Below are 27,042 nucleotides of genomic sequence, written 5' to 3'. Positions count from 1 at the left end.
ATACCTTTTGATCCATTGGTCTTATAATCTGGAATCTACCCTATAGAACCCAAGGTGGTCGTATGTAAAGACATACATACGAAAATATTAATTTCCATCTTGTAGTAAGTAAAAAATAAACCTAAAAACAACCTGATTAGCCATCAAAAGACTGGTTGAAAATTGTTAATATACCCATACTGTGTATATTTTGTTGGTATTAAAAGTGATGAGCTGGAGTTTAGCTATTGACCTAGAAAGATGCCTATGACATATTGTCAGGAGAATAAAGTTACAGAATTATGTATACTATGGGTTAATTTTTTTAAAGGACTTGTAAAAGAATTATCCTTTGTATCAGTGGGATACATTATCCATTTACAAGTTAAGAAGAAGAATAAGGTGAAACCTTTCCATACTTAAAATCAATCGACCAGTCAAATAATGCCTGGATGGCAGATGAAGCTCCATACATACAGGAGGTGAACATTTCTTTTCCAGAGCATCAAATCTATGACCCTCATTTAGATTACTCTGGTCTATTCTGAACATTGTGCTTTTTACTAACTTTTGCACCTGACGCCACATAAATCAAACCCACAGAAATCATGGAACGATACATTGAGCTATAGAGGAAAATGTGAAAAAAAATTCCTGAAACATAGCAAACATATTACACTTGTCAAAAGAATGTTTCTTTAGCTATCCTTTGGAAAGGAAACATGGAACTAGTGCTGCTGAGCTCAGCCGTCCAGGGACAGCAACATTACGTCAACACTCATAAATTTCAGTTGGAGAAGTTTAATTTGTTGGAATCCTATAGGATAGAGAGGGTAAGCCAATGACACATCCCTTGTCAAGCCCAATAAATGTGTGCTGGTGTAATTTGCTCACTTTCACCTGGCATGTATTAATTTCACATGAACATTCACTTACATTCCTATACGATGGAGAGTTAGTATCGCTTGCTTTTTTGTTTTCTTGATTTTATTTTCTATTATCCAGGTAACAGTCTGATAGATCTATGAATTGCCATTTAGGTAAAGTCAAACGCAAGACAATGTTTCTGTTGCTTATTTGCCAGTACCAATAAAATATTTCTCAGGAGTAAGAAAAAGGACCAAGATTGTGAAAAGTTTGAAGCCTGTTTACTTGGAAGGAGGCAGTATCCTCAAATAAATAGAAATCTAAGTTGGATTTATTGGCAAAAAATATTCATTAAGCCTTTAGATTTCCTCATCAGAATTTCAAGAATATAAGGTAAATATAATTGAGTTAATAAAAGACCTTACCTACCTGGTCAACTTTCTTCATTATATCTCTTTACTATTTCCTTTATTGAGCTTAACCAAATGTCTGTTTGTTGAATTACCCAGTAAGTACATATGATACTATGCTAGACTCTGTGTGAACAGGCAGAAAGAACAGAAAACCAAAATATTTGAGATTTTAAATTTAAGGGTAGCATTCTGATTAAGTGCTCAAATGTGTAGGAATAATTATGAATAATTTAGCATTTGTGGATGATTAGGCTCTTTCTTCCTACACAGATTATTCCATGTGATCCTGACAGCAGCCGCACTGATTTTCTGTTTCTCTGTTTTTCCCCATTTTTAGATGAGGAAACTGAGGCACAGAGTTATGAAGTCATTTTATTCACAACTCCTTAGCTGGCAATTGAAGGAGCGGGTTATCAAGAGTCCAACTGTTTAGGGTAGAAGGAATGTGATTAAGTGTATGGGGTGGGGTGAGTAGGGAGAAGGGCCGTCATGGCATTTGAGCTGAAACAGGAGATAATGCGTAAGAGACAGGAGTGCAAGGGCTGTGTAGTTAAAGATGTCCTGAGGGAGGGGAGTGTAGGAAACCTTGAGCAGATTTCTCTGGAAAGCTTATCAGTCTTCTTTCAACAAACGTATGTGGACTAGCTAATGGGTATTAGACACTGAGTGTCAAGAGTATGGAGGGTGAAAAAAACAGGTAAAATTCTTCCCTGAAAGAACTCACGTTTTAGTCCAGGGACTCAGAAAATAAAGAAGTCAATAAGAAACAAGGGAGCTAATAAGCAACAAAGAGGGATCTCAACTCTGGAGGCCTAAGTGGTAGCAGTCACAGAGGGATAAAGGAGGGGGGGGGGGTTCCCACTGGGTGGTTAGAGAAGCCTGGCTGAGAGGAGACATCTGAGGTTTGTCTGTTTAGAGAGGAGAAGGAGTCAATGTGGGAGTAGCCAGGGCGATGAAAAGAGGGAGAGAGAAAGGCCAAGTGTGCCCTGGGACATTTCTGACATAATCCCCAGAAGACAGATAAAACTGCATTTCTTTTCTCTTCTTCCAGGTCTCTACTCTTCCCCAGGTCGTGAAAAATTCCTTTTAAATTTTATGTTACCATATCTCATTTGAGACACCATGTGTTAGACAGTGTATGGGTGGCCCCAACTACAAATAGGAAAGACAAATGGGGAGTCAGAAGAGATTCTATCCTAAAAGGATTTCAAATTCAAACCAATTTTGTAACAAAACAAACAAACAAACAAAAAAAACACCTCAGTGTAGTCTGTTCTGAATACTCAATTGTATTTAGAAGGCTCAACAGCAGAAGTGGAAACACAGACTTGACAGAAATCATACAAAGCCTAACCTTGAACAAGTCTTGGGTAGTGTAGGAGAATCTTTGTCATTCTATAGTATTTGACAATGTGTATCTTCCTTCATCAAAATTGTTTAACCAGTGAGAAAGTTGGGAAATAAAAGCACTCTTCTCTTGCTGATCTTTTCAGATATCAGGGAGGATGAAATGGAGAGATTTAGAAGGAGACCCTGTGGTTTCCATATGGCCGTCTTGGACAATGGAAATTCTCCCAGCAGATAGACTATTTCTCTTATTGTTCGCACTTGCTGTCCAAATTTCTTGAAATCTCTCTTTAGCTTTTAAGTTATTCTAGGAACACTTTCCACTGTGCTTTGGATTTATCAGTCCTGTCTGAAGCATGTATCCAGAGTTTTATAATATTCATTGTCTTCGCAGGTTGTGTGTATGTGTTTTATATCCTGAGCCTTGAGTTCAATGCACAAGGATGACAGGTTTGCATCTGTTTTGGAAGCACACATTGAATGTCATCAGCAAATGATTTTGTTTTTAGTGATCTGACTTACGGTTTAGGAAGAAGAGTCTTACCTTAACTTGAATTAGTAAAATGCTTCACTCCTAAGAAACTGTCATATTTTCTTATTTTATTTTGCAATGGACTTGGGATCAAAGCAATAATTATGTCTGCATTTAGAATGGGAAACCAAACCATTAAGTGATGTCCATGCTTTTTTCAAGAGTATGTTCAACATAGACATTTAGAACTAAAAATTAAGGTTCTAGTATTTTGTAACTTCTTATACTTGACAGAGAGAAAAACAAAGTGCAAATTGATGTGGGCAGCTCCCGTGAGCTGGTATAAATATATCCTTCCTCCTCAATTTCATGCATTTCTCCTTCTCATGCAGTGCCATTATTTGCATACGGCATCAGGACAAATCTGAATAGTTTAACTTCTTTTCCAACAATGGAAAATTCACCTTTCACTCAAGGTCACTTCACTTCTCCTCATGTGCGTGACCCTCATTACTCCAGAAATTTCTCTGGAGTACAGGTATCAGAAGGGTGAGACTTAGGGGATATAAGTTTGGTTTTAAAAAAAAAAAAAGTGTATTTTTTTTCTTTTTAAATAGCTTTATTGAGATACAAGTCACATATCACACAGTATACCCTATACCTTAAATAAGGTATACAATTAAAAATATATATATACAATTAAACTTTTTTTATCATTTTTTTTTAAAATTTCTTTTCAGCGTAACAGTATTCATTGTTTTTGCACCAGGTGGTGGGTATTAAGGAGGGCACGTATTGCATGGAGCACTGGGTGTGGTGCAAAAAACAGTGTTTTGTTTTTAAACAAAAAAAGGGTTTTTATATGCAGGTATTGAAAATTGAACTTTCTTTGAAAGTCACATTGAAGTGATATTAAGGACACACAGATTGTTAGTATAAAATGCCAGGGTGGAGTTGATTTGGTTTCTTTTCTCTGAATACAAACCTATAGTAATTGTTTAGAGAAGAGTCTTGTATTTTATCTTCAGTTTGTCCAACTGATTTTTAAAAGACCGTGGATATATAACTGACTTAATGTTGTATGCTTATTAGAATAAAATTAGTATTCTTTAGGGGGAGGAGTCCTCTCTACTATCAGCCTTGCTGCCAGTCCTGGTCGGGTCCTTCCTGTATTCCTTTGCTTTTGTAGGTCCCTGATTGAGCTTCCTGTCTCACAAACTTGTTTTAATCTGCCTCGAACAGCCTCCTAATAAATTGGCTGTGCCATTTTCTGACAGTCCGTTCATAGTAGTGATGAGCATGATGATGAAGGTGATGGTGATGGTGACAATGGGGTTGGAAACTGTTACCAGTTACTGAGTACTGACAATGCTCCAAGCCTGCTTCCCATCCGTTATGTCAGTGATCCTCACGAGGACCCTAGATGAGAGCTTTACTCTTTATTACTATTTGATGAGGAGGATGCTGCTGCTTAGCAAGGCTCCACCTCTTGTCTAAGGTCACAACTAATTATACTAAATCACAGAACAATTCCCAGCATCTGGTTAGTGCACCCATTTATTTTTTTTTTTCTGTTTGCATGTTTTATTTCCATTTCAGAAAGTGCGTTATAAAAGACAAGGGAGAGAGCGCTCACATTTATTGAGCCGGGAGCGTACATGGCCCACATTACCTCATTCGGTCCTCGCTAGAGCCCTGGAGGCACTATTCTTGCTTCTACATGCGCAGAAGGAAGCAAAGGCTCAGAGGCATCTTCATCCCAGCTCTGAACGCCATCAGCTGATTTCTTGTGCTCCGCATTCAATAAGCAGACTGGGTTTTATCTGTGGAAAATACAACTACATAGATTTTTAGGATCAAGGATTCCCGATAGCTGGCAAAGGGTCAAAGTATTTTGTCTTTTTCAAAATTGGGGTGACTTGACAATGAGCAGTGGGATGATTTTGCTTAGAACGGAATGTAGAGGAGTCAGGCTACACATGGACATGGCTCAGAGACACTCTTGCACAAGTAGACATGCTTGGAAAGCCAACACAGGATGTAAAACAAAACAGAAGAGGGGGAAAATCCTCGAGCGCCTGTATTTTTGTTCCTAAGGTGAAGAAATAAGCTCTTCTACAGAACAGAAATAAATACCACTGTCTTTTATAGAATGAAATGAGTTACAGCATTACATAAATAACATCCATCATGCATTTTATCCTCTCAGAGACCATTAAAATTCCTGTAGTCATTAGCACTTAGGTTCACTTAATCATTAAACAATCAGTTATTGTACTAAGTGCTATAATGATGTTCTTGAAGGAATATAAAATACATGCAGTTATATGAGAACAGGAAAAAAACCACACCCTGAAGAACCAAATAATTTTCCACAAATTAAGTCCAAGATTGAAGAATGTTTGCAGAATAAAGATACAATCATTACAGTAGGCTTGTTAGACAAGGGAAACTTCTCAGGTAAGTGATTTATGTACTGGCCTTTGTAATAGCTGGGGGTTTTACAAGAGTGCAGGAAAGAGAGAAAGGTTTTTCAGGTTGGGGGAATATCATGACGGCAGCACTTAGGGTTTTAGTTGGAACCAATTCATTTAAGAAGATGTTGTGATTTTCTTTGCCTCAGAAATTTTACGAGAGAAATAGTACATAGATCTTAAAATTGATGCATATTTTGTTCCTTTAAATTGTTTGGTCATACTGAAGCATACTGCTGCGTTTTGAATGTGAACAGCTTCAAATTTAATAAAACTTATTCTTGCTTTAAATACACTTTGGGAAATTAAAAAATATTTATTTATTTATTTATTTATTTGACAGACAGATCACAAGTAGGCAGAGAAGCAGGCAGAGAGAGAGAGGGAAGCAGGCTCCCCGCTGAGCAGAGAGCCCGATGCGGGGCTCGATCCCAGGACCCCGGGATCATGACCTGAGCCGAAGGCAGAGGCTTTAACCCACTGGGCCACCCAGGCGCCCCTACTTTGGGAAATTTTTAAGTGAAGAATGTATTACTAATTTTGCCACCAGTTTATATCATAATTTGGGAATATGACTTTATTAGAAAAACAACTGGCAATAACAGTGAAAATTACAATGAAGAGACCTACTATTCACCTCCAGAAGTATTCTCTTGGCAAACCCAAACGTAGGTGTTTGTGAAGGGCTTTCACAGCATAAAGAAGGGGCATTCCCAGCCCACATGAAATTCATCCAGTCTCCTGTGATCTTGTACTTCACCTGTTCTCCCAGAAGATCACAGAGAACACAAACCAACCAACTGATTTGGGTACCAATTAAATCATGCTCAACCCTTACTCAGTTTTCCTTTCGGAGGGAGCTCTCATGAACTTACGGCCCGTTGGTGTGGCCTCCTCCCCTGCCTAACGGGCAAACACAGGCAAAGGCTGTGGGAGGGTGAGCTGCTTAAGAAGACAGACGGGGGGATATCTGGGGTTGGATCCGTGTCTTCCATGTGTGCAGGGTTCGGTGTTCTGCAAGCCTATCTTCAGCTGTGTGTGGAGGCTGTCATGCCGGCTGCTCTTCCCAGCGTGGACGGACACCAAGCCGCTGCTGAACAGCCCAGAGGGAAATCGCGGATGTTAAGGCCCACTTAGACAAAGTAGTCTGTGTGAAAGGAGAACAGACAATCCTTAAACAGTTAGACACCGTTTGGGGGCTCATGAAAGGGTATCTTGACCTAGTTTCTTGATTCCATGAAAATAGGCCTATTATTATAAAGTGCTCTGGAAATTTTATTGAGGACACTCAAAGCAGTTTAATATGAGACTGTGAAACTTAGGTGTAGTATCCTTACAACTCCAGTCTGCCTTTCTACCTTAGGAAATACTGAGGAATGAAGTGCAAGTAAGACCGTGATCCACACCGAAGTCATCTTGGAACCGTAGTTTTGTTTCTCTTAAATATTATCTATTTTCAGACCTATGCGTATGGTTAGAAGACTAGAATCCTCACTGTTTGCAGAGAGAAAAACCATACAGGGTAGTGGGGATAATATGGTTAATTTTTCCATTTGCTGATATATATTATAATACATTTCGAAAAAGGAACAAAGGTTACTTCCCAATAAGAAAATGGTAACTGTCATTTTTTGAAAAAAGAAAATGGAACCCTAACTGTAGACTAATGATGAGATAAAGTAAATAAGATGTCTTGTAGGGCTAAACTGCTAAATGTCATGACATAATCATTTTGTGAAGAACACTGTAATTTGTTGAAATGACAACTTTGTATGATTAATATTTTATTTTTGGATGAAACAAATAAACAAAAATGAGGATAGTTCTTTAAGAGCTTAGGGCAGTGTCTAGCAGGTAGCAAGACCTTTAACACATTTGATTAGTAAACAAATGAGTACATAAACAAATGGATAAAAAAATGCTTTAAAAGGTTGCTCCTGCCATGTACTTCAGAGAAAACTGGTGGGTTGGATAAGGGCTGTGGTTTAAAAACCAAAACAAGGGGTGCCTGGGTGGCTCAGTTGTTTAAGCACCTGCCTTTGGCTCAGGTTATGATCTCAGGGTCCTGGCATCAAGTCCTTCATCAGGCTCTCCGCTCAGTGGGGAGACTGCTTCTCCCTCTCTCTGTCTATAGCTCTTTGTGTGTGTGCACGCTCTCTATCAAATAAATAAATACAGTCTTTAAAAAACTTTATAAATAAATGAATAACAAAACAAAAACACCAAACTTCTTGGAAAGAAAGAGTATCTTTTGAAAGGTTTTAATTTGAAGAAAAAAAAAAACTAAGCAACAAAATTTATCATTAAACTATTAATGTTGGGAACCTTTTGTCTTCTGACAGGATAGTGGTAATTTGTATCATAGTATATTTGAGCCTCTAAGGCCAAATAGCTGATTAGTAGTAAGGTGTTACACACTTTCTAAAAATTTCCTACTTGAACGTGTCTTATGAATTTATCATGTTTATCAGTTTTTGTTAGCTTATTAATAAATAGTATATCTTATTTTCATAAACAAGTATCCAGAAACCTAATTTATTTCTGGATTGGCTAGCCCCCTCTATGGTTTTAGACTTTATACAAAATGCTTGGCATTGGCTTACTTCTGATGCTGTTGACATAAAGTCTGGAGTAAAATTATTTTGTAGCTGTTAACAAAAGGCATGCAATCTGATTAATTACACAGAAAAAGGTATGATCAGGCATAGTTTTTAATTTTTAGAGCTCAGATTCTCCTGAATCTGAATGAGACTCAGAGTCTCAGTTTCAGATTCTGAAACTGAATTGCATAGACAACACATGATCAAGAATCAACTAAAAAGTAATGGCTGGAATGTTACCTTGGAATATTAAATCTTTCATAGTAGCAAAACAATATTAAATTCATGTAAGAACAGAATAATTAGTTTCCCTCAAAAAACTTTTGATAAGAATCAACTAATGTGATATATCAGGAAGAGGTTTCTAGTCAAACAAGCAACAGAGTGTCAAAAAAATAGAAATTTTAAATCAACCAGGACCTTACCATGTCAACAAATATTTGTGGAGAACACACAGCCAAGTACTGTGGGAGACACTGAGTATATAAGGATGAACACACAACTTTGGTGCTTATACTACTTACATTTGCTGGGAGACAGTTAAGTGCCAGGGAACACTCACACATGTGCACATATATAATTTTAAATTTCGAAGATCTACAGGGTAATAATGAAGAATGCTATAGGACAAGTATAACAAGGAGATCTAATTTAGACTGGAGGACCGGGAAAGTTCTTCCACAGGGTCTCATACACCTGACATGAACTACAAGAAGGAAATAATCAGGTGAAGAGTGGGGGTAAAGAGATGTTTCAAGAGAGAAACACATGTGTGAAGTCCTGAGTTGGGAAGGTACGTAGGTTTTCTCCAGAACCGAATGAAAAACAATGTTATGGGAGCACAGTGAGGAAAAATGGCAAGCGGCAAAGCCCAAGAGGTAGGCAGGGCCCTGACTGTGCAGCATTCTGTAGGCCATTGTGGGCAAATGACCCGTGCAAACCATGACTGGATGACAGGATTGGCCTTAGCATCAAATGTGGAGTTAAGGATAATGATGTCTTTAGCAGTGCAAACAATTTCCTCTGATTCAAGAGGTCTTAAACAGGTTTCATTTGGGGAATTTTCATTTGGGGAATTGACAATAGGATTGATTGTGAGTTATTTATTTGAAGAAACAGCCTTCTAACCTGGCATCCTCTGGTCCTCTTTAGGTGTAGGTCTTGAATATGTAGCTATGAGTTTACTTGCAGAGCTGAGCCTAGGTAAGGCAGCAATGCGCGTGTGTTGAGCCATACACTATCAGGCCCATGGCCCACACTCTCTCTTCTCATCCTCACAACCATCCTATGACCTGGATATTTTATCTCCGTTCTATAGATGAGGACATTGACTCATAGGGAAGGTAGCAAATTTCTACTACCTTGGAAGATGTGCCTTGGAACAGGTGATTCAAATCTGGGTCTCCTAGGTTTGTGTAGTAATTCTTCTCAGGCCACAACTCCAGGGGTGTACTTGCTACTGGATCTCCTGAAATGGGAATAAAAAAGGTCTTTGTAGATGCCAGTACCCTCCATGCCCTCCATTTTATTCATAAATTCAGGCACTCAAGCATTTAAGCATTTTCTTTTTTTTTTTTTTAAATTTATTTATTTGACAGAGAGAGATCACAAGTAGGCAGAGAGGCAGGCAGAGAGAGAGGAGGAAGCAGGCTCCCCGCTGAGCAGAGAGCCCAATGCAGGCTCTACCCCAGGACGCCGGGGATCATGACCTGAGCCGAAGGCAGAGGCTTAACTCATTGAGCCACCCAGGCACCGCTTAAGTATTTTCTTAATAAGCATTTATTAAAGACTTAGTAAGACATCTGACATCACTGAGAAGAAGAAAAGATGAACGAGAAGAAAGAAGAGAGGGAGATAAATATAAATAAGACAGAATCTGCCTTTAAAGAGCCTGTATTAGGAAAGCTAAGGCTAATACACACATAATCATGAAATAGTGGAGAATGTGTTAGGTCACAAGAGAAATATAAGCTAAGATGAATTCCTACTATGCCTCTGAAATACAGGTAGGATGTTGATGGCTGGAGAGGCAAGAGGAGAGCATTCCAAAACAGACAGTCATAATTTGGAGGGACGTTTCCTCTAAAGTCATTTCAGAACCTCTCTTCAGATTAATCAAGCTGACGGAGCATGGAACACTTTGTTCTTAACAGGGACGAACGGTCCAACAAAACATATGCTATATGTGGCTGAAATGTATTCCTCATATTGAAAAAATAAAATATATTTAGACATGTTTTAATACTTCCCTAGATAAGAGGGACTTATATTTTCTCCATAAGGTTTGTTGTTTTAATTTCAGCTGTACAACTACTGCTGCTGACTATAGGGGAGTTAGAGAGGAAGGACAGGAGGAAGTTCTGGATGGTGATTTGTTCTTGATCACTTAGGCATGCTATCCACATCCCCAGTAACTCTTCTGGAAGCCTCCTGAAATTCCAGCAAATCCTCTCCAGTATAGGGTTAGGAGGGTGGAACATATGGGGAGAAACGCTCCGGACTAAGTTGAATATGGTAAATTCCTAGACTCTCAGCGTGATATCTTCTTTCTACCCCCTTCTCATCTATGTCGAAAAGACAGATTAAAGTGAGGGGAACTTTGTAGAAAACATTTTGTTCTGAGGATGTAGTGCAGGAAGAGAAACGGGAAGTGGAAAAACTAGAATACGGAGGCTTTGAATGTCCGATTATGGAATTTAGATGTTCTGTGGCAGGTATATAGATAATCTCGGGGTCTTAAAGTTTGTTGTTGTTTTTGTGTTTTAGGTTTGTTTTTGTTTTTAAATATCTAGATTCCTAATTAGAGGAAATACCTTGAAATAGGGTAGTATTTTTTTTTCCAATTATAGAAATCATTCTTATGCATACAAGATGTTAAATGTTGTTTGTTTCATGTTGAACCTCTTTCAAGAGTTATTATATGGTCAGTCCATGGTTTCCCTGGGTATTATTGTTATGATATTTTTAGGGGAGTCAATCCCAAAATTAATTCCTAGAGAGTCAACAAAATTGCAATCCAGTCAACATTTGACATAGCCAAATAAACATTTACATATTCCAAATGTCCTTGCAATTGGAATTCATTTCCTTTCTCAATCTCACAAAGGAAATACTCTCTCCTGATGTTTCCCTTGATATGTAAGGCCAAGGAATAAATTTTCCTTATTTTTAAAAAAAATTTTATTTACTTATTTGACATAGACACAGGACGAGAGAGGGATCACAAGTGGGAGTGGGTGAGGGAGAAGCAGGCTTCCCGCTGAGGAGGGAGCCTGATGCAGGGCTCAACCCCAGGACCTTGGGATCATGACCTGAGCAGAAGGCTTAATGACTGAACCACCCAGGCACACCAAGTTCTCCCTATTCTTTTAAGAGTATGTTCAACATGGGGGCTTTTGCTATCTCTCTGTCGCCCAGCCATCTTCCAAGTCAGATTTCAATAATATCATGAGCCATAACCTTTTGTTTCAAAATTGGTTCTTTGCAGGAAATCAAAGGTGGAAGAGTATCTTTATGAAATATTGATTTTTTTTAAAAGACCTCACTTTCTTTTGTTCTTTCTCCCTTCTTTCCAAAAGCTGAAATGTAGTATTAGTGAAATTGTTAACAGTCTTGAAAAAGCCCATTCTAGATGCTATCTTCCATTTAGGTTTGCTCACTTTTCTCTCCTGGATTATGATAATATGGTTTTAATACCATTTCACCTAAAGTAATTCTATTTGTTGAACAATTAACATTTCTGTTTTTCAAATCATTTTAAACCATCACATGCATATACTTAAAGTATTTTAATAAAATTATATTAATTCACAATTTTTTTTCTTTGAGATGGCCTATAAAGCAATAGTCCTATCTAAAACGATAGAGGTGCAATTTTAAGAAATAAATTTGGAAAGTATGTTACTTTTTTCTTGTTTTTAATTTCTAAAGGCATATTTTATTATATAATGTCCTATAAAATACTAATAATAGTTATCTATTATGGAATACCCACCTCTGCCATGCACTGCTTTACAGAAAGTGTAATAAAGACCTCTATGAGATAAATGGGACCACTCTGTACTAAACTGTGTTTCCCAAAAATTTGTATGCTGAAGCCCTAACCCCCAGTGTGACTCTATTTTAAGATATAGCTTTTAGGAATTTATTACAGGTAAAAGATGTCATAAGGGTAGGATCTTAATCCATTAAGATTGGTCAACTTTTAAGAGGAGAAGAGAGTGGTCTCTGTCTCTCTCTGCTTGTGATGTGCATGCCCCAAGGAAGGGCCATGTGAGGCCAGGATACAGCAAGAGGGTGGCTATCTATAAACCAGGAAGGGAGACCTCACCATGCTTCCAACCTCCAGAACCATGAGAAAATAACTATCTGATGTTTAAGCTACCCAGTCTGTGGTATATTGGTATGCCGACTATTAAGTGACTGTCTCCATTTTGTGGACTAAGAAGCAGACAGAGCCACTGGTATCTGAACCTAAATATGTTTGCCTGTAAAAGCCCACTTTTTGGACTACCCTCTGAATTTTAAGCCAGCAAATAATGAATATAGATAGCCTTTTAAAACAATACCAAGCACTTCATCTGTTGTTGTTTCTTTGCATTTTAATTTTTACTAGGTTTCTCAGATATCACAAAGTCAGTTGATTTTGTTCATTCCTATTCATTATCATCTGATTTTTGTCTTCTAGTAGGATGTTACTATTTGGGCCTTCAGAATTCCAGGTTAATATTTAAAAAGGTAGCTAATCTTCTTGAAATTGCAATGTTGAAAAAATCCAAGAAGATTTACTATTGCTGTATTTGCTTGTTGTAAAACATATTAAATACAAAATATCCAGTTTTGTGCCTGAAACTAGTTGGCAGTGTCCCATTAAGCCATATTAAAATTAACTTCTATTAATTGGATTAGAAATTCAGTGAGAATGACAGCTGCTAGTGCCTTTTGCAGTTACTTTGTTTCTCTACAATCCATATGGCAGAAATCACATAATGCTTTTATCCCCATTGAAATAAACACTTGAGATAAAAAGGTTTAACTCAATGTGATCAGGGTATGTGTATTTGTTTTTCTTTAATTAAAAAAGAGGGTTTTTTTTTTTTTGGTAAAAACTGAACTTTTTTTCTCTCTTTTACAGGTTTTCACCAGCCATATTTTTATATCTGATTAGCATTGTTCCATCATTATGGCTTCTTGAAATGCACGATGAGACCCAGGTATGTCCCTTTGGAAATTAAGAAAGTGGAATATTTATCAGTAAACTATTTTCATGCTATAATTTATTTCAGAAATGCACTTCTCAAAGGAATGGTAGTTATCAAGAATTGAAAAAGTAAGAGGCCATTAACAAAAGAAAGTGAATTCATGATCTATCAAAGCCAATAAAAATGTTATAGTTAAGCGTTAAGATTTATAATTAATTAATAACTTATGTTAAAGATCTTGTTCTTAAGCACTCCTGACCTCAAATATGCTAGTTTTTTACGTGAGGTACGGGAAGGTTGTGTGTAAAAATTTGGCTTTAAACTTCATATATTCAATGAATTCCTATATTGTACTGAAAATGGGCAGGGCTCAATAATCTAGCATCCTATAAAATAAAAGTAGCAGAAATTAAAAATAAACCCCATTGTCTAGACTCTGTTATGCAAATGCAATCAAACTTGGAGGGGCTACTAAAAAAAAGTCTGTCTTAAAATACAGGCCTTACAGATAACAAAAGATTCCTTTTTAAGGGTCCCATGAGCTGTTTTAGTGAAATGGGTATTCTACTCTGGAGCCAGATATGAAGAATTAAAAAGAGGAGTATGAGATCTACCATTGGGAAAGGTGGGCTACATGTATAAGGACTGACTTAAAAAATAAACAATGGCTTCCAATGAGAGTCCCTAATCTATAGAGAGAGAAAGAGCTACTGATTTTTAAGTGAGTTGTTGCTTAGATGGGCAGCCCCAGGTATCAGGATCTGGATTAGATTCACAATCTATTACTATTAATGCTCCTGTACCACACTGTGAAAGGCAGACTCTAGCAGATGCCAGCCTGGACTTCATATCTTCTGGGTCATAACATAGGGCTATGTTATGGATAAGCTATAGTTATGATATAATATTATTATAGTATTTTCACTGATACAATGCATTATTCAAGATAAGAATTTGCCCCTATACAGATTTCTTTGCTGCAGTTGGTCATTTTATAGTAAAGTTAAGCCTCTGATATATGTTTCAGATATCCAAACCTTGTCTGGAAAATGCTTGCTCCAAATTTTGGGCACACACAGGGGTATTTAGCTCTGTGGACTATTTCTGAAGAATTCCACAAGCACATACCAATAAAATAGGCCTGAGGAAAACATTATCTGCTTTAACCCTGTTTAAAAATATTAAAGTCATAGGCTATCTCTATGACTGTAGCAAAATATTTTTGTAGCACTAGATTGGCTGGTTCAAGTTATCATGGTTTTTAAAAACCATAACATAAGAGTTAGGGGACTGTTTCAATTTCCTTACTACTTACTACTTTCAGGGGGATGGAAATAAGCTCTGGTGATTTGAATCATTTCTTTCTTTCACATCCAATTCTATAACATGACTATCATCCACAATAACAATTCATTTCCCCAAATGCTTTTATAATATAAATGCGTTGCACAGTTAATTGATATACAGGTCAAATCCCATTACAACAAATAGCATGCAACCAAAAGCTCTCTTTTTAATAAAAAAAGATTTTTGAGCCCCAGGCAGTACCTCTCTAATTTTCATACTACAAAAGAAATTGGACCTTTAGTAGTAATGGATTTGACTCATTTTGACACTAAGAATTAAAATGAATGCCCAAAGATTGAATTGGGCAGGGTGGGCAGAGATGGAAGTAGAAAAAAGTAAGCGTAAGGGAGACAAAACAGTATTGGAATTGCATTTAAAGAAATGAGAAATGGCAGAATAAAGGAAGGTACAGCAATTCTTTTAGTCCATTCATTTAAAAAAATTTGGTTGTGATAATAACCACTTTTCTTTATGTAGTCCTTTCTTTCAAAGTATTTTTCAAATGTATTTTCTCCTTTATGAACTCATCAACTCCATGAGTTAGGCATGTTATATATATTTCTACTTTACAGAGGAGGACACTGAGACAGAAACGTTAAGTAATTTTCTCAAGGTCACACAGCTAATCAATAACAGTCCTGGGGCTTAGCACCTAGGTCTTAACCCCTACTCTGTTAAACCACACTGCCTTTCTCTGTTATGTTTTCTATATTTTAGAGGCATTATCAAAATTACCTGATTTTTTTTCATGACAAGTTAGTGATTTAATTTCTTCTCACAGTTTCCACGTATTCTACATCCTAAATGTTCTAACCTATGTCTTGGCATTAGGAAAGCATCCTGACCTATCTCATGAAGACATTCCTACGAGGTGATCAGTTCTGTACCTTCATTTCTGCATCTGCCTAGGTCCACATGACTAGAAACAGCATGATTATGACAAGAGTTATGACCATAATTCTTAGATCTATCTGTGAAGTAGCAGAATTAAAGCAATGGAAACTTTCTGGTCTTGGTGGGGTTAGGGTCTGGTTTGACCCAAAGGAATATTCTTGAAGCAATAAGAGTTTTTAAGACCCATGAAAAAGTGGCTTGTTTGTATCCAGATCATCTAAATGAACTCACCTATACAATGCTAAGTGGAAATAATATTACCATAAAAACAATACAAGCCAGGTTAGGTTGTAGGAATCAAACCGGTTGATCTTTGCAGTCCCAAGCAGCTGTCACTTAAAGGAAAAATTTCATCAATTTGTAACAAGTAGAATTACAAGAATGGAATGGGACTCAGGTTGCATTATCATAATATGGACTACAAGCTATTGACCACTGCAGGGCAGATGAAGTTTTGGGGTTTTTTGTTTGTTTTGGTTTTGGTTTTTTTTTTTTTTTTTTTTTTTGGTAGTAATGAGATGTCTATAAATTTTTGGTGCTAAGGATTTAAAAAAAACATATCAAGGTCACCACTTTTAATATATGTGCTAATAGATAGATTTCATGCCTATGAAATAAAATGGTCAAAATTATTTCCTCGTGGGGCGCCTGGGTGGCTCAGTGGGTTAAGCCGCTGCCTTCGGCTCAGGTCATGATCTCAGGGTCCTGGGATCGAGTCCCGCATCGGGCTCTCTGCTCAGCAGGGAGCCTGCTTCCTTCTCTCTCTCTGCCTGCCTCTCAGTGTACTTGTAATTTCTCTCTGTCAAATAAATAAATAAAATCTTTAAAAAAAAAAAATTATTTCCTCGTGCCCTTTTGATTCTCACAAAGCTACTCTGCAATGAGGATTTGTTGCTTGGTTCAAAGATTTAACTTTTTATCTTCATTATCTTTCCATGGAGTCTTAGCTGCACAGAAAAAAAAGTGTGCAAACAGCTGGATTTTTGCTCCTAGAGATATGGCACATGGCCATCTTTCCTAAGTATTGCTGTCATTTCACCCATAACACTAGTTGTTTTGATGGGGAGTAGAAAAAAATATCTTCTTGACAGACTTTCTTTTATTTTTTCAAGTAGCTTATAGATTGATTGATGTGGTATCTAGACTAATTAAGAAAAATACACTTCTTATAGCATTAGCATTAAAAAAAAATACTTTCTCTAAGTCCAAATATGTGAGTGTGGTTATGTGGTGGTGATGATGGTGGTAATGATGTGTGTATATGTATGTGTGTGTTTCAAAAGTACATTAGCCTTGCAGGTATTTGAAAAAAATCAACTTTTTTTTAAACTTTTTTTTTTTAATTTGTGAAATAATCATTAGTTACACTTATATTTTCAAGTACCACTCTTTTTCTCTCTTACATATTTTTTTCTCTACTCAGATTCCTAGCATCTGGATAAAAATCATGCACAGTTAACTTGTAGAAATTTACGTGCAAAATGAAGGAACAAAAAGGGTAAAACATCAAGTTTGGGTCTTTGTCAAAGTTTCCATAAACCCAAGTTGACCTCCAAAATGACACTAAAACACATATTTTAATAGAGGAACATGTTAATTTTTTTGGTTGTCTCAGTGTTTAACAGGCAAGATTGAAAATAATTGGATTACCTGCTTAAGCAAATGTTATTTTAGATAAATATCCTTCTGGACAAGAAATAAACTCTTAGAATAGATGTTCTGACCAGATCATACATGTTTTCATGTTGTCATTGTTGATTTGTTTGTTCTACAACTGGTCCAGGTTTCAAAAAAGGAACCCCAGTTATTACTCTGTGAATTGTACAGCTCTCAAATACCAACAGCATTTTTCACAGAACCAAAACAAACAATCCTAAAATTTGCATAGAACCAAAGACTCTGAATAGGCTAAGCAATCTTGAAAAAGGAAAATAAAGCTGGAGGCATTACAATTCCAGACTTCATATTATATTACAGAACTGTAGTAATCAGAACAGTATGTTACTGGAACAAAACAGGATACATAGATCAATAGAACAGAATAGAAAACCGAGAAGTAAACCCATAATTATATCATCAGTTAATCTTCAACAAAACAGTAAAGAATATCCAATGGGAAAAACCAGTCTCTTCAACACCTGGTGTTGGGAAAACTGAACAGTAACTCACAGAAGGAGGAAACTGGACCACTTTCTCACATCATACACAAAAACAAATTCAAAATCGAGTAAAGACATAAATATGAGACCTGAAACCATTAAATCCTACAACAGACACTAAATTCCTTAACATCAGCCATAGCAACTTTTTCTAGTTATGTCTCCTAAGGTAAGGGAAACAGAAACAAAAATAAACTATTGGGATTACATCAAAATAAAAAGGTCTGCACAGTGAAGGATACAATCAATAAACTTAAAAGCTAATGTATAGAATGGGAGGAGATATTTGCAAATGACATATCTGTTAAAGGGTTAGTATCCAAAATATATGAAGAACTTAGAAAATTCAAAAAACAAATATTCCAATTTAAAAAAATGGATAGCAAAATGATAGTACAATTTCATTTGCATTTTAAGAAGGAATCCTAAATGGCATGTATTTTAGCACCAGACCTAAATGTCTTATTCATTATAATCTGTGGTCAATCATTGGAAACAAAGCCTCAGGGTACAGTCCAAATGCAGTCATTAAGTACTAACTATGAAAGTTAAGAGGAATTCAGTGACTGCACATTTAGATAACTGCTTTAAAATGCATTGGATCGGGGTGCCTAGGTGGCTCAGTCAGTTAAGAGATCGACTTTTGATTTTGGCTCAGTGCATGATCTCAGGGTCTTGAGATCAAGCCCCACGTCAGGCTCCATGCTGATCCTCCTGGAGCCTGCTTAGGATTCTCTCCTCCTTTCCCAGTGCCCCTTCCCCACTCTGCTTACATAGGCTATCTAAGACGATAGATAGATAAATGAATAGATAGATAGAGAAATAAATAAAAATACATTGGATAGCATAAAGAAAGTGAATGATATACCCATAGTTCTTAATTCTCAGCTGAAGAAATACACTGCCCCCTACTTATCCATGAGGGATAAGTTCTAAGTTTCCCCAGTGGATGCCTAAAAATGTGTATAGTATCAAAGTCAATATACACTGTTTTTCCTATATGTATATACTTATGATAAAGTTTAATTTATAAATTTAGCACAGCAAGGGATTAACAATAGCTAATAATAAAATAGAACACTTAAATAATGTACTATAATAAAAGTTATGTGAATATGGAAAAAGAAATGGGTATAAGACATAAATAGACATTTTTCCAAAGAAGACATAGAGATAGCCAATAGATCTATGAAAAGATGTTCATCATCACTTTGATTACAAATCAAAACTACAATGAGATAGCACTTCACACCTATCAGAAGGGCTAAAATCAACAACACAAGAAACAACGGGTGTTGGTGAAGATATGAAGAGAAAGGAACCGCTGTGCGCTGTTGATGGGAATGCAAACTGGTGCAGCCAATGTACAAAGCAGTATGGAGCCTCCTCAAAAAGTTAGAAATAGATCTACCTTATGATCCAGCAATTGCACTACTGGGTATTTACCCAAAGAATTAAAAAAACACTAATTCAAAGGGATACATACACCCCTATAATTATAGCAGCATTATTTACAATAGCCAAGATACGGAAGCAGCCCAAAGCATCCACTGACAGAAGAATGGATAAAGAAGATGTGGCATGCATATATGTGTGTGTGTGTGTGTGTGTGTGTGTGTGTGTGTATTCAGCCACAAAAAAGAATGAAGTCTTGCCATTTGCCATTTTCAAGGACATGGATGGAACTAGAGAGTATAATGTTAAGTTACATAAATTATTCAGAGAAAGACAAATACCATTGATTTCACTCATGGAGTTTAAGAAAGAAAACAAGTGATCAAAGGGGAAAAATGAAAGACAAATGAAGAAACAAACTATAGAGAACAAACTGATATTCACCAGAATGGAGGTGGATGGGGGAGTGGGGGAAACTGGTGACAGAGATTAAGCAGTGACTTGTTATGATGACCACCAAGTGATGTATGGAATTGTTGAGTTGCTATATTGTAACCTGAAACTAATATAATACTCTATGTGTACTAACTGAAATTCAAATAAGAACTTAAAAAATTCTACAGCTCTGTACAATGAACTTGGAGCCTACATCCTCATAGACTTGTGGGAAAATAAAACATGTATAGTTGATTTTCATCTCATATTAATTAAAAAGTGGTTTTCTATTTTAAGACTGTAACTTGAAGTATTTGTGCATATTGTGTAAATACACATATTTACTCATAATCTCTTAGATAATTGAAGCCATTTTAAATTCTACATACTGTGGTTTTTGTTTTTTGTGTTTTTTTTAACGTATTGGCTTTCTACCAAATTCTTAGTATTGCAGTAGCCAACCTGAAGGAACATCACAAAATTCCAGTAGCAAAGAAAACTTCAATCAAACTCTGATATCAAGTGACCAAGACAATGGAGCAGATGATCTCATTAGGACGGTGAGAGATTTTTCCATTGTATTTTAAAGGATCTAGGAAATCACCTTTCATTCAGAGGATAACATGCTCTACACCTTTCAGCTCACTCTTCCCTAAGGAAATTTGCCAGTTTAATTGTTTGGCTCAGGAATTTATGAAATAATTGTATTTTTATTTATTAAACACATTTAATATACATAATAGTCACATATATCTTATATATGTTAATAGATATATTTAACTTGCAGCATTAAGTAGCCTTTAACAGGTCAGATATTACATGCACAAGGTGAGATACGTATTATTTGTGAATGAATGATATACTTAAAAGTTTGAGACCTGGCCTATATATTTTTAAGAGTGTATATTAACAAAATAGGGAAGATTTCTAGTCAAAATGAATCAGTTTTTGTTCTTCACTTGCCTGATATTTGTCAAACTAACCATGGCCTATTCTAAAATGGTATATGGGAGAGACCCAAGGCCTAGACCCCTCCCTACCAATAAGTCACATTTTCAACAATACGATAGATTATTGATTCTAAGAGGTTTAATTGAATTAGCCTCGGATTCTAATTCAAGCTCCAATCACAACTGACTGATATCACTTGGAACAAGTCACTTAATCACTCTGTATCTCAGTTTTTCATCTAATTGAAAATATTAATATTCACCCTGCCTAGTAATCTTCCTGTGAGAATCAAGTAGGATGTATGTGAAGTCCAATAGAAAAAGTATGAAACACTGTGTAAATGAAAAATCATTGATCTTCACGCATGGCTTCAATCACGTTAGCATCCTGCCTTGTCCTTTATCCTCCCTCTACCTCTACACTCAACATCTGTAAGTCATCAATAGGGTAATAAATAGGCTTTGCATAGACATAGCTAAGTTACTTGTATAAATTAGTTGGAATCAACTATCCAAGCCACTGGAGACCCACAATCCCATAGTCCCTTAAAAGATTATAGACTTTAGGGGCACCTGGGTGGCTCAGTGGGTTAAGCCTCTGCCTTCAGCTCAGGTCGTGATCTCAAGGGTCCTGGGATCCAGTTCCACATCGAGCTCTCTGCTTGGCAAGGAGCCTGCTTCCCCCTCTCTCTCTGCCTGCCTCCCTGCCTACTTGTGATCTCTCTCTGTCAAATAAATAAATAAATAAAATCTTTAAAAAAAAGATTATAGACTTTACGGCCAATAATTTATATATTTTAAAACTTATTTGGAAATTAAATGGGCAAGAGATATCATTCAGAATCCATGAAAAGGATGTAAATTTTTCTCTGAGTTCAAGATTAAGGCCAGAATAAAATTTGGTTGCTAGTTTATGGACTTTTCAATAGTATGTTAAATATTCAGAATAAAAATAATAACTACAGTTAATCTCTTTCTTTGCATTTAGGTAATGAATAAGCATTAATGTGCATTTTCTTATTTGATGTAGTAGTGCTCTAAACCAATAAAAAACGAGATATCTGTACAATGTTAAAATAGTCCCAGATTAGTAAATTCAGACTTGAAATCCCTGAAAGAAAAATATAGGATTTTTGTGTGTGTGATTTTAATATGGTATTTAAACAGTTTTGCTGTGTGCAATACTTTGTTATGGAGAAGAGTAAAACGAGAAATGATCTTTAAAACATCACCAAATTGGCTCTTTAAGTACCAAATGTAACAATCCTACTAGCAAGTGTGAGGTTTAAATTATTTCCTGTTATAAGGCTGCCCCTTTTTACGACCATCTTAGCTTTTTATTACCCCCAGAATGTCCAGTTGAAAGGAATTTTATTTTCTTTAGTAAGTGAGGAATCATTTTTCTGAAAATGACCTTCCACAAAAGGTAACTCTTGATTGAAAGCCATGGTGAAGAAGGCATATCTCTCCAAGGTGGTAGCTCACAGTCTTCTCCCTGTATGACATTTTTGTTACACAGGCCCAAGTTTTTGTAAATAACTTATCTACAGTATGTGAGAAAGTTTGGACTTTGGGACTCCATCAGACATTCTTGTTAATGCTCATAATTGGAAGATGGCTTCTACCCATTGGAGGAGGGATCACTCGGGACCAACTCTCTCAACTTCTCCTTATGTTTGTGGGGACAGCCGCTGACATACTGGAATTCACAAGTGAGACCCTGGAAGAACAAAATGTAAGGTAAGGAGGTCTACAAGGTCAGGACCCCCATACTTGTCTATTTATATTCTACACAAATAAGGATTTTCAGTCTATTATATGTCTATTTCAGTTTATTATATGAATATAAATATATGTATTTATATTCTACACAAATAAGGATTTTCAGTCTATTATATGTCTATTTCAGTTTATTATATGAATATAAATATATGTATTTATATTCTACACAAATGATTTTCAGTTTATTATATGTCCAATGATAGAATCATAGAATTTCCTAATGGTCAGATACATATTAGGTACCAGCCAGTATGTATGTATGTATGTATGTATATATACATATATATATATATGTGTATATATATATATATTTGAACTTCCTGCTGAAGAAAAAGGGCAAGTAATATTTCCTTTGGGTGAGAACAGAAAAGCTCTATGCTTCTGCGTGACCATGTGCAGGTGGGGCCATGGTTGTTAGAAAACCTTCAGGAGGTGGAATGATCATCCGCAGTTCCTCTCTCATGTTCTCAAGTGTCCTGAAATGCAGCCAATCACAAAATTCTCTCCTAGAGCATAGCATAGCTACAATTCCAGGAAAGCACCTAGAAAAGACATGGAGAAATCTCTCCTCTTTACCTTGCTGGGAATTTATATTCCCTGGTGTGAATGGAGAATGGGGCAGACTGGGTTTATTTTACTAAATTTTATTTTTAGTCAGTTTTGTTCAAAGTGCCTAAAGGCCTTCTGGTGTAGATGCCTATAAATTAAAACTTATTGAGTTGGTACTTTTATTTTTGCCACAAGCAAATAAACTCAGAATCCATGATCACATCTGTTTATGGAACCACTTTCTTACCTTTAGGGATTTAAGTCTCACTGCCTGAATGTACTTTCAGCTTGGGTTGTTTTGCACTATGCTATAAAAATAAATTGCAATGAAGCTGGCTTTTAATGCTACAGTTTACTTTATGCTGTGTTTCTCAAATAATGAAACATAAAGCTGAGCAAAATACACTAACTTACTGAGTAAACTTAATATCCCAATTATAGCACAAAGTATATCTGTAACCAGGGGTTACCTTTATATGATCATTTCCTGTTTCGGTTATACTAATTTCTTACACTTTATTAAGTAGACATAGAATTTTAAAAAGAATACAAATTAAGTTGATTTGCTGTCCTCAAAATATTGATGTCAATTTTGTATCTTTAATATCTTATATTTGGTCAGTCTGTACATTGTATAACAAATTCTCAGATACTTTAAAACAGTTGTAATACAATGGAGGTACAAGAAAAACATGAAGAAATCATAACCAAGAACATAAAAACAATAAATAACTACAGGCACAGTGACAAGGACATAAAACAAGAAATATGACTAGCTATACCTATATAGAAATAAACACATACATGCTTAATATCTAGGGAGATGAGAACTATATGGGATAGGAAATGGAGTATTCAGGAGGGATCCGTTTTGTGGAGCTGGTAATATAAATGTGAGAAATGTCAAACGTGGCTACTTAATTGATCTGTTTATTAGGCCCATCCACAAATAACACCAGCATGCATTTTATAGATCAGTATTTGCCAATAGATGTTAAATATTCAATAAGGCAATCAATAAAATCTTAATTTCCCAGAAAAAAAATCTTCAAAAATAATGAGGCATTCATTAATTCATCAACTGCAGATTGATTATCTAGTAGGTACCAGGCAATGTGCTAGGTGGAGACTGGGAGCAAATGGTAAGTGGTGAGAGAAATTCTGGACACACTGTCCTCTCCCAACATAGGTGATTTCAATTCAGCAATTTCTTCTGCCACATACAAATTAATCATATGTTTCAAAAATCTTTTTTTCTTATTTCAAACTTGCATTATATTCTGAGAAGGGATCAAATAAAGTACGCCATGGTTATTGTTTTAAAATTTCTTCTCAGGCTTTGTGGTCTCAGACTAAAGTCATTTTATTTTTAATATAACTGCATTGTGTCAGTGTATATGTAGTCTCTTCTCCCACATGTCTCCATCACTCCAAAGTTGAGGCCCAGAAAGAACCTAGAATTTTCTCTCCCTCTTAAAACTCACTTTCTGACTCATGATTTTGGCACTGGTCTCATCTATACTGTAAGAATTGACACAACAAGTATCTGTCTCTTCAAAGGACAGACAAACTCACACCGAGGCAGAGCTTTCCCCTTTAGATTCAAAAAGACCATCATGAAAAATAAATTTAAGGTACCATAAAAGATGTTCACTTGATTGGCTTCTAAATTATAACCCACTTAACATTTACCTATTTTATAACATTTTATTTTCTATTTTATTTAATTCCATAATTTGGGCTGAAAGATTTAGAAGAAAATCTTCAATAATGCGTACACTGAAATGATGTCTACTTCTCTTTCCTGTATCCTTGCTAAATACCTCAAATCCAGTTTTTTTTAACTTATGTCAATTTCTTTCCATATGCCCACTTTAAGTTCATTTGACTAATTCTTATGAATTTGTAGCAAAAAAAATTTGCTACAAATTTTTCTTAAGAGCTTGATTTTACCCACCATAAAATTCAATTATTCTGTGGTCCAATGATATTTAGTAAATTTATTGATGTGCAACCATCATGAGAATCTAGATTCCTTGTAGCTGGTTGGAGTCAATTCTCATTCCTCCCATGACCAACCCTAAGCAACTCCTGATATGCTTTCTTTCTGTACCGAGTCTCCTTTTTCAGAAATTTTGCACAAATGGGACCATAAAATATGTAGTGTTTTGTGTGTGGCTTTTTCACTTAGCATGCTTTTAGGATTCATTCACACTGTAGCATGTATTGGTAGTGAGCTCCTTTTTAATTGCTGAATAGTATGCATATACCACATGCATACACCACATTTTATTTGTTCATTCAAATTGATTCATTCATTCATTGATATACATGCGTACTACTACCTTCTTGCTATTAAGAGTGATATTGCTTATAAACATACACTAAAATCCTTTGAATAGATCAGTTTTCATTTTTCTTGGGTCTATACCTAGGATTAGAATGAATAGGTATATGTTAAGTACATGTTTAACTTTTTAAGAAACTCCCAAACTGTTTTCCAAAGTGGCTGTACCTTTTTATATTGCATTCCTTCACATCCTTACCATTTTTTTCAATATTTTGATTATGACCATTCTATTGGGTTCTTGTGGTATCATACTGTAGTTTTCATTTCTGTTTCTCTAATTACTAAATGAACATCTTTCCATGTGCTAATTAGCTAATCCTTTATCTTCCTTCAGTGAAGTGCCTGTTCAAATTTTTGCCCATTTTGGGGGGTTGGATTGATTTTTTTGTTGTTGAATTGTGAGAGATTCTAAGAGATCTTTATATTCTTTATATTCTGGACACAAGTCCTTCATTAGATACATAAATGTGAATTTTTTTCCCCAGTATACAGCTTGCTTTTCATTTTTGTCATTTAAAAAGTCCTTTTAAATTTCTTTATTTAACTTCTTCCTGACACATGTCTAGCATATGTGGAGACATTATATAGCCCATCTAAGGCTCTTATTTTCAAAATCTCTCCATTAAAATTCAAGTTAGTCTACCATTCACCCCAAATGGGATTGCAACCATAAAGTAGCAAGGCTGTGGTCTCTCACATTCATTTCCAACAAAATTTATTACTCTTGCTGACCACACCTCTAAGCATAAGATTTCACAATCCACTCCAAGCCAAATCCGCACACTATGGCCATGAGAGGCCTCTGGTTTTCACTGTCAAACCCTCCCTCGTAAAACTACTATTCTACCAAGAAAGCCTTAACATTCCTCTCAGTTTGACTAAGCTTTCAAAGATCTGTTGCAACTAAAGAATCATTGGAACAAAACATCAAAAACTAATGATGTACTATATGTTGGCTAACTGAACATAAAAAAAAGAAACGTTTTATGAAAAAATAAAAATAAAAAATGAAGTATATTTAAAAATTTTTAAATTAAATGAGAATGATGGTATACAATTTTAAAAATTAAAAAAAAGATCTATTGCTGCGTGTAGACCTTTGACTTCCCTTTCCTTATAGCATTTACTTTAGAAACTTGCAGTTATAAGTTATTTCTCTGTCCCTTCAAGATTAAGTCTTCTTCCAACCTTTTTCTTATTTTACTACCCAGAAATCTTTCTAATGGATGAAAGAGTAATCCTTCAAAATGTGATCATCAAGAAAGATAGCACTCCTATCTCTCTGTCTCTTTGTGATATTAGAACCGTAACTTACCTCAATGCCATTTAGCAAACACACACACACAAAAAAGGGTCAAATCCTGTTGACCAATCTCCCCCTCTAATGTCCTTTAGTAGCTTTGCACTAGCTCACTCCAGTGCTTAAAGCCTCTCTTGCCTTTTGTTTTAGTAGGGATGAACTCAATATTTCTCTCCTTTTGCAATAATCTACAATAAAGTTTTCCTTGCCTGTTTAAAGAATTAAACATCAGACAGAATCTGATGCAATTTTTCTTTAACATAGCCATGCTGGAGAGGTGTGAAAATATCCCATGGAAAAGAATGCCTCAAACTCCCACTCTTCTTAACTGAAGTTCTACCAGTTTCTCATAAATAAATGTCATTCAATTTGTTTTTTGCCTTTGGTTGATTTTTTAGAGATCTAAAGTGGTTATTTTTGACAATTTGTCAAGTATGTTTGCTGCAGAGAGGTTTTTGAACTTTTCATTCTGCTACAGCCATCTATCTTCCAACACTTTTAACAATTCTGAATGTCAATATCATTGCC

General features: G+C 35.9%; 1 protein-coding gene across 2 annotated transcripts in view; it reads left to right on the top strand.

Moving 5' to 3' along the window:
* Positions 1-27,042, top strand: part of TMEM26 (transmembrane protein 26) — a 44,103-nt gene that overhangs the window by 4,676 nt on the left and 12,385 nt on the right. For both annotated transcript variants that reach the window (XM_032312773.1, XM_032312774.1), the window contains 3 exons: positions 13,287-13,365; positions 20,030-20,143; positions 22,053-22,273. In XM_032312773.1, coding sequence (XP_032168664.1) covers positions 13,287-13,365; positions 20,030-20,143; positions 22,053-22,273 — 414 coding nt within the window. The remainder of the gene's footprint in view (positions 1-13,286; positions 13,366-20,029; positions 20,144-22,052; positions 22,274-27,042) is intronic.

The sequence above is a fragment of the Mustela erminea genome, chromosome 14 (genome assembly GCF_009829155.1).
Source record: "Mustela erminea isolate mMusErm1 chromosome 14, mMusErm1.Pri, whole genome shotgun sequence".
NCBI lineage: Eukaryota > Metazoa > Chordata > Mammalia > Carnivora > Mustelidae > Mustela > Mustela erminea.
Note: the sequence above shows the minus strand (reverse complement) of the source record. Positions and strands in the feature narration are given on the sequence as shown.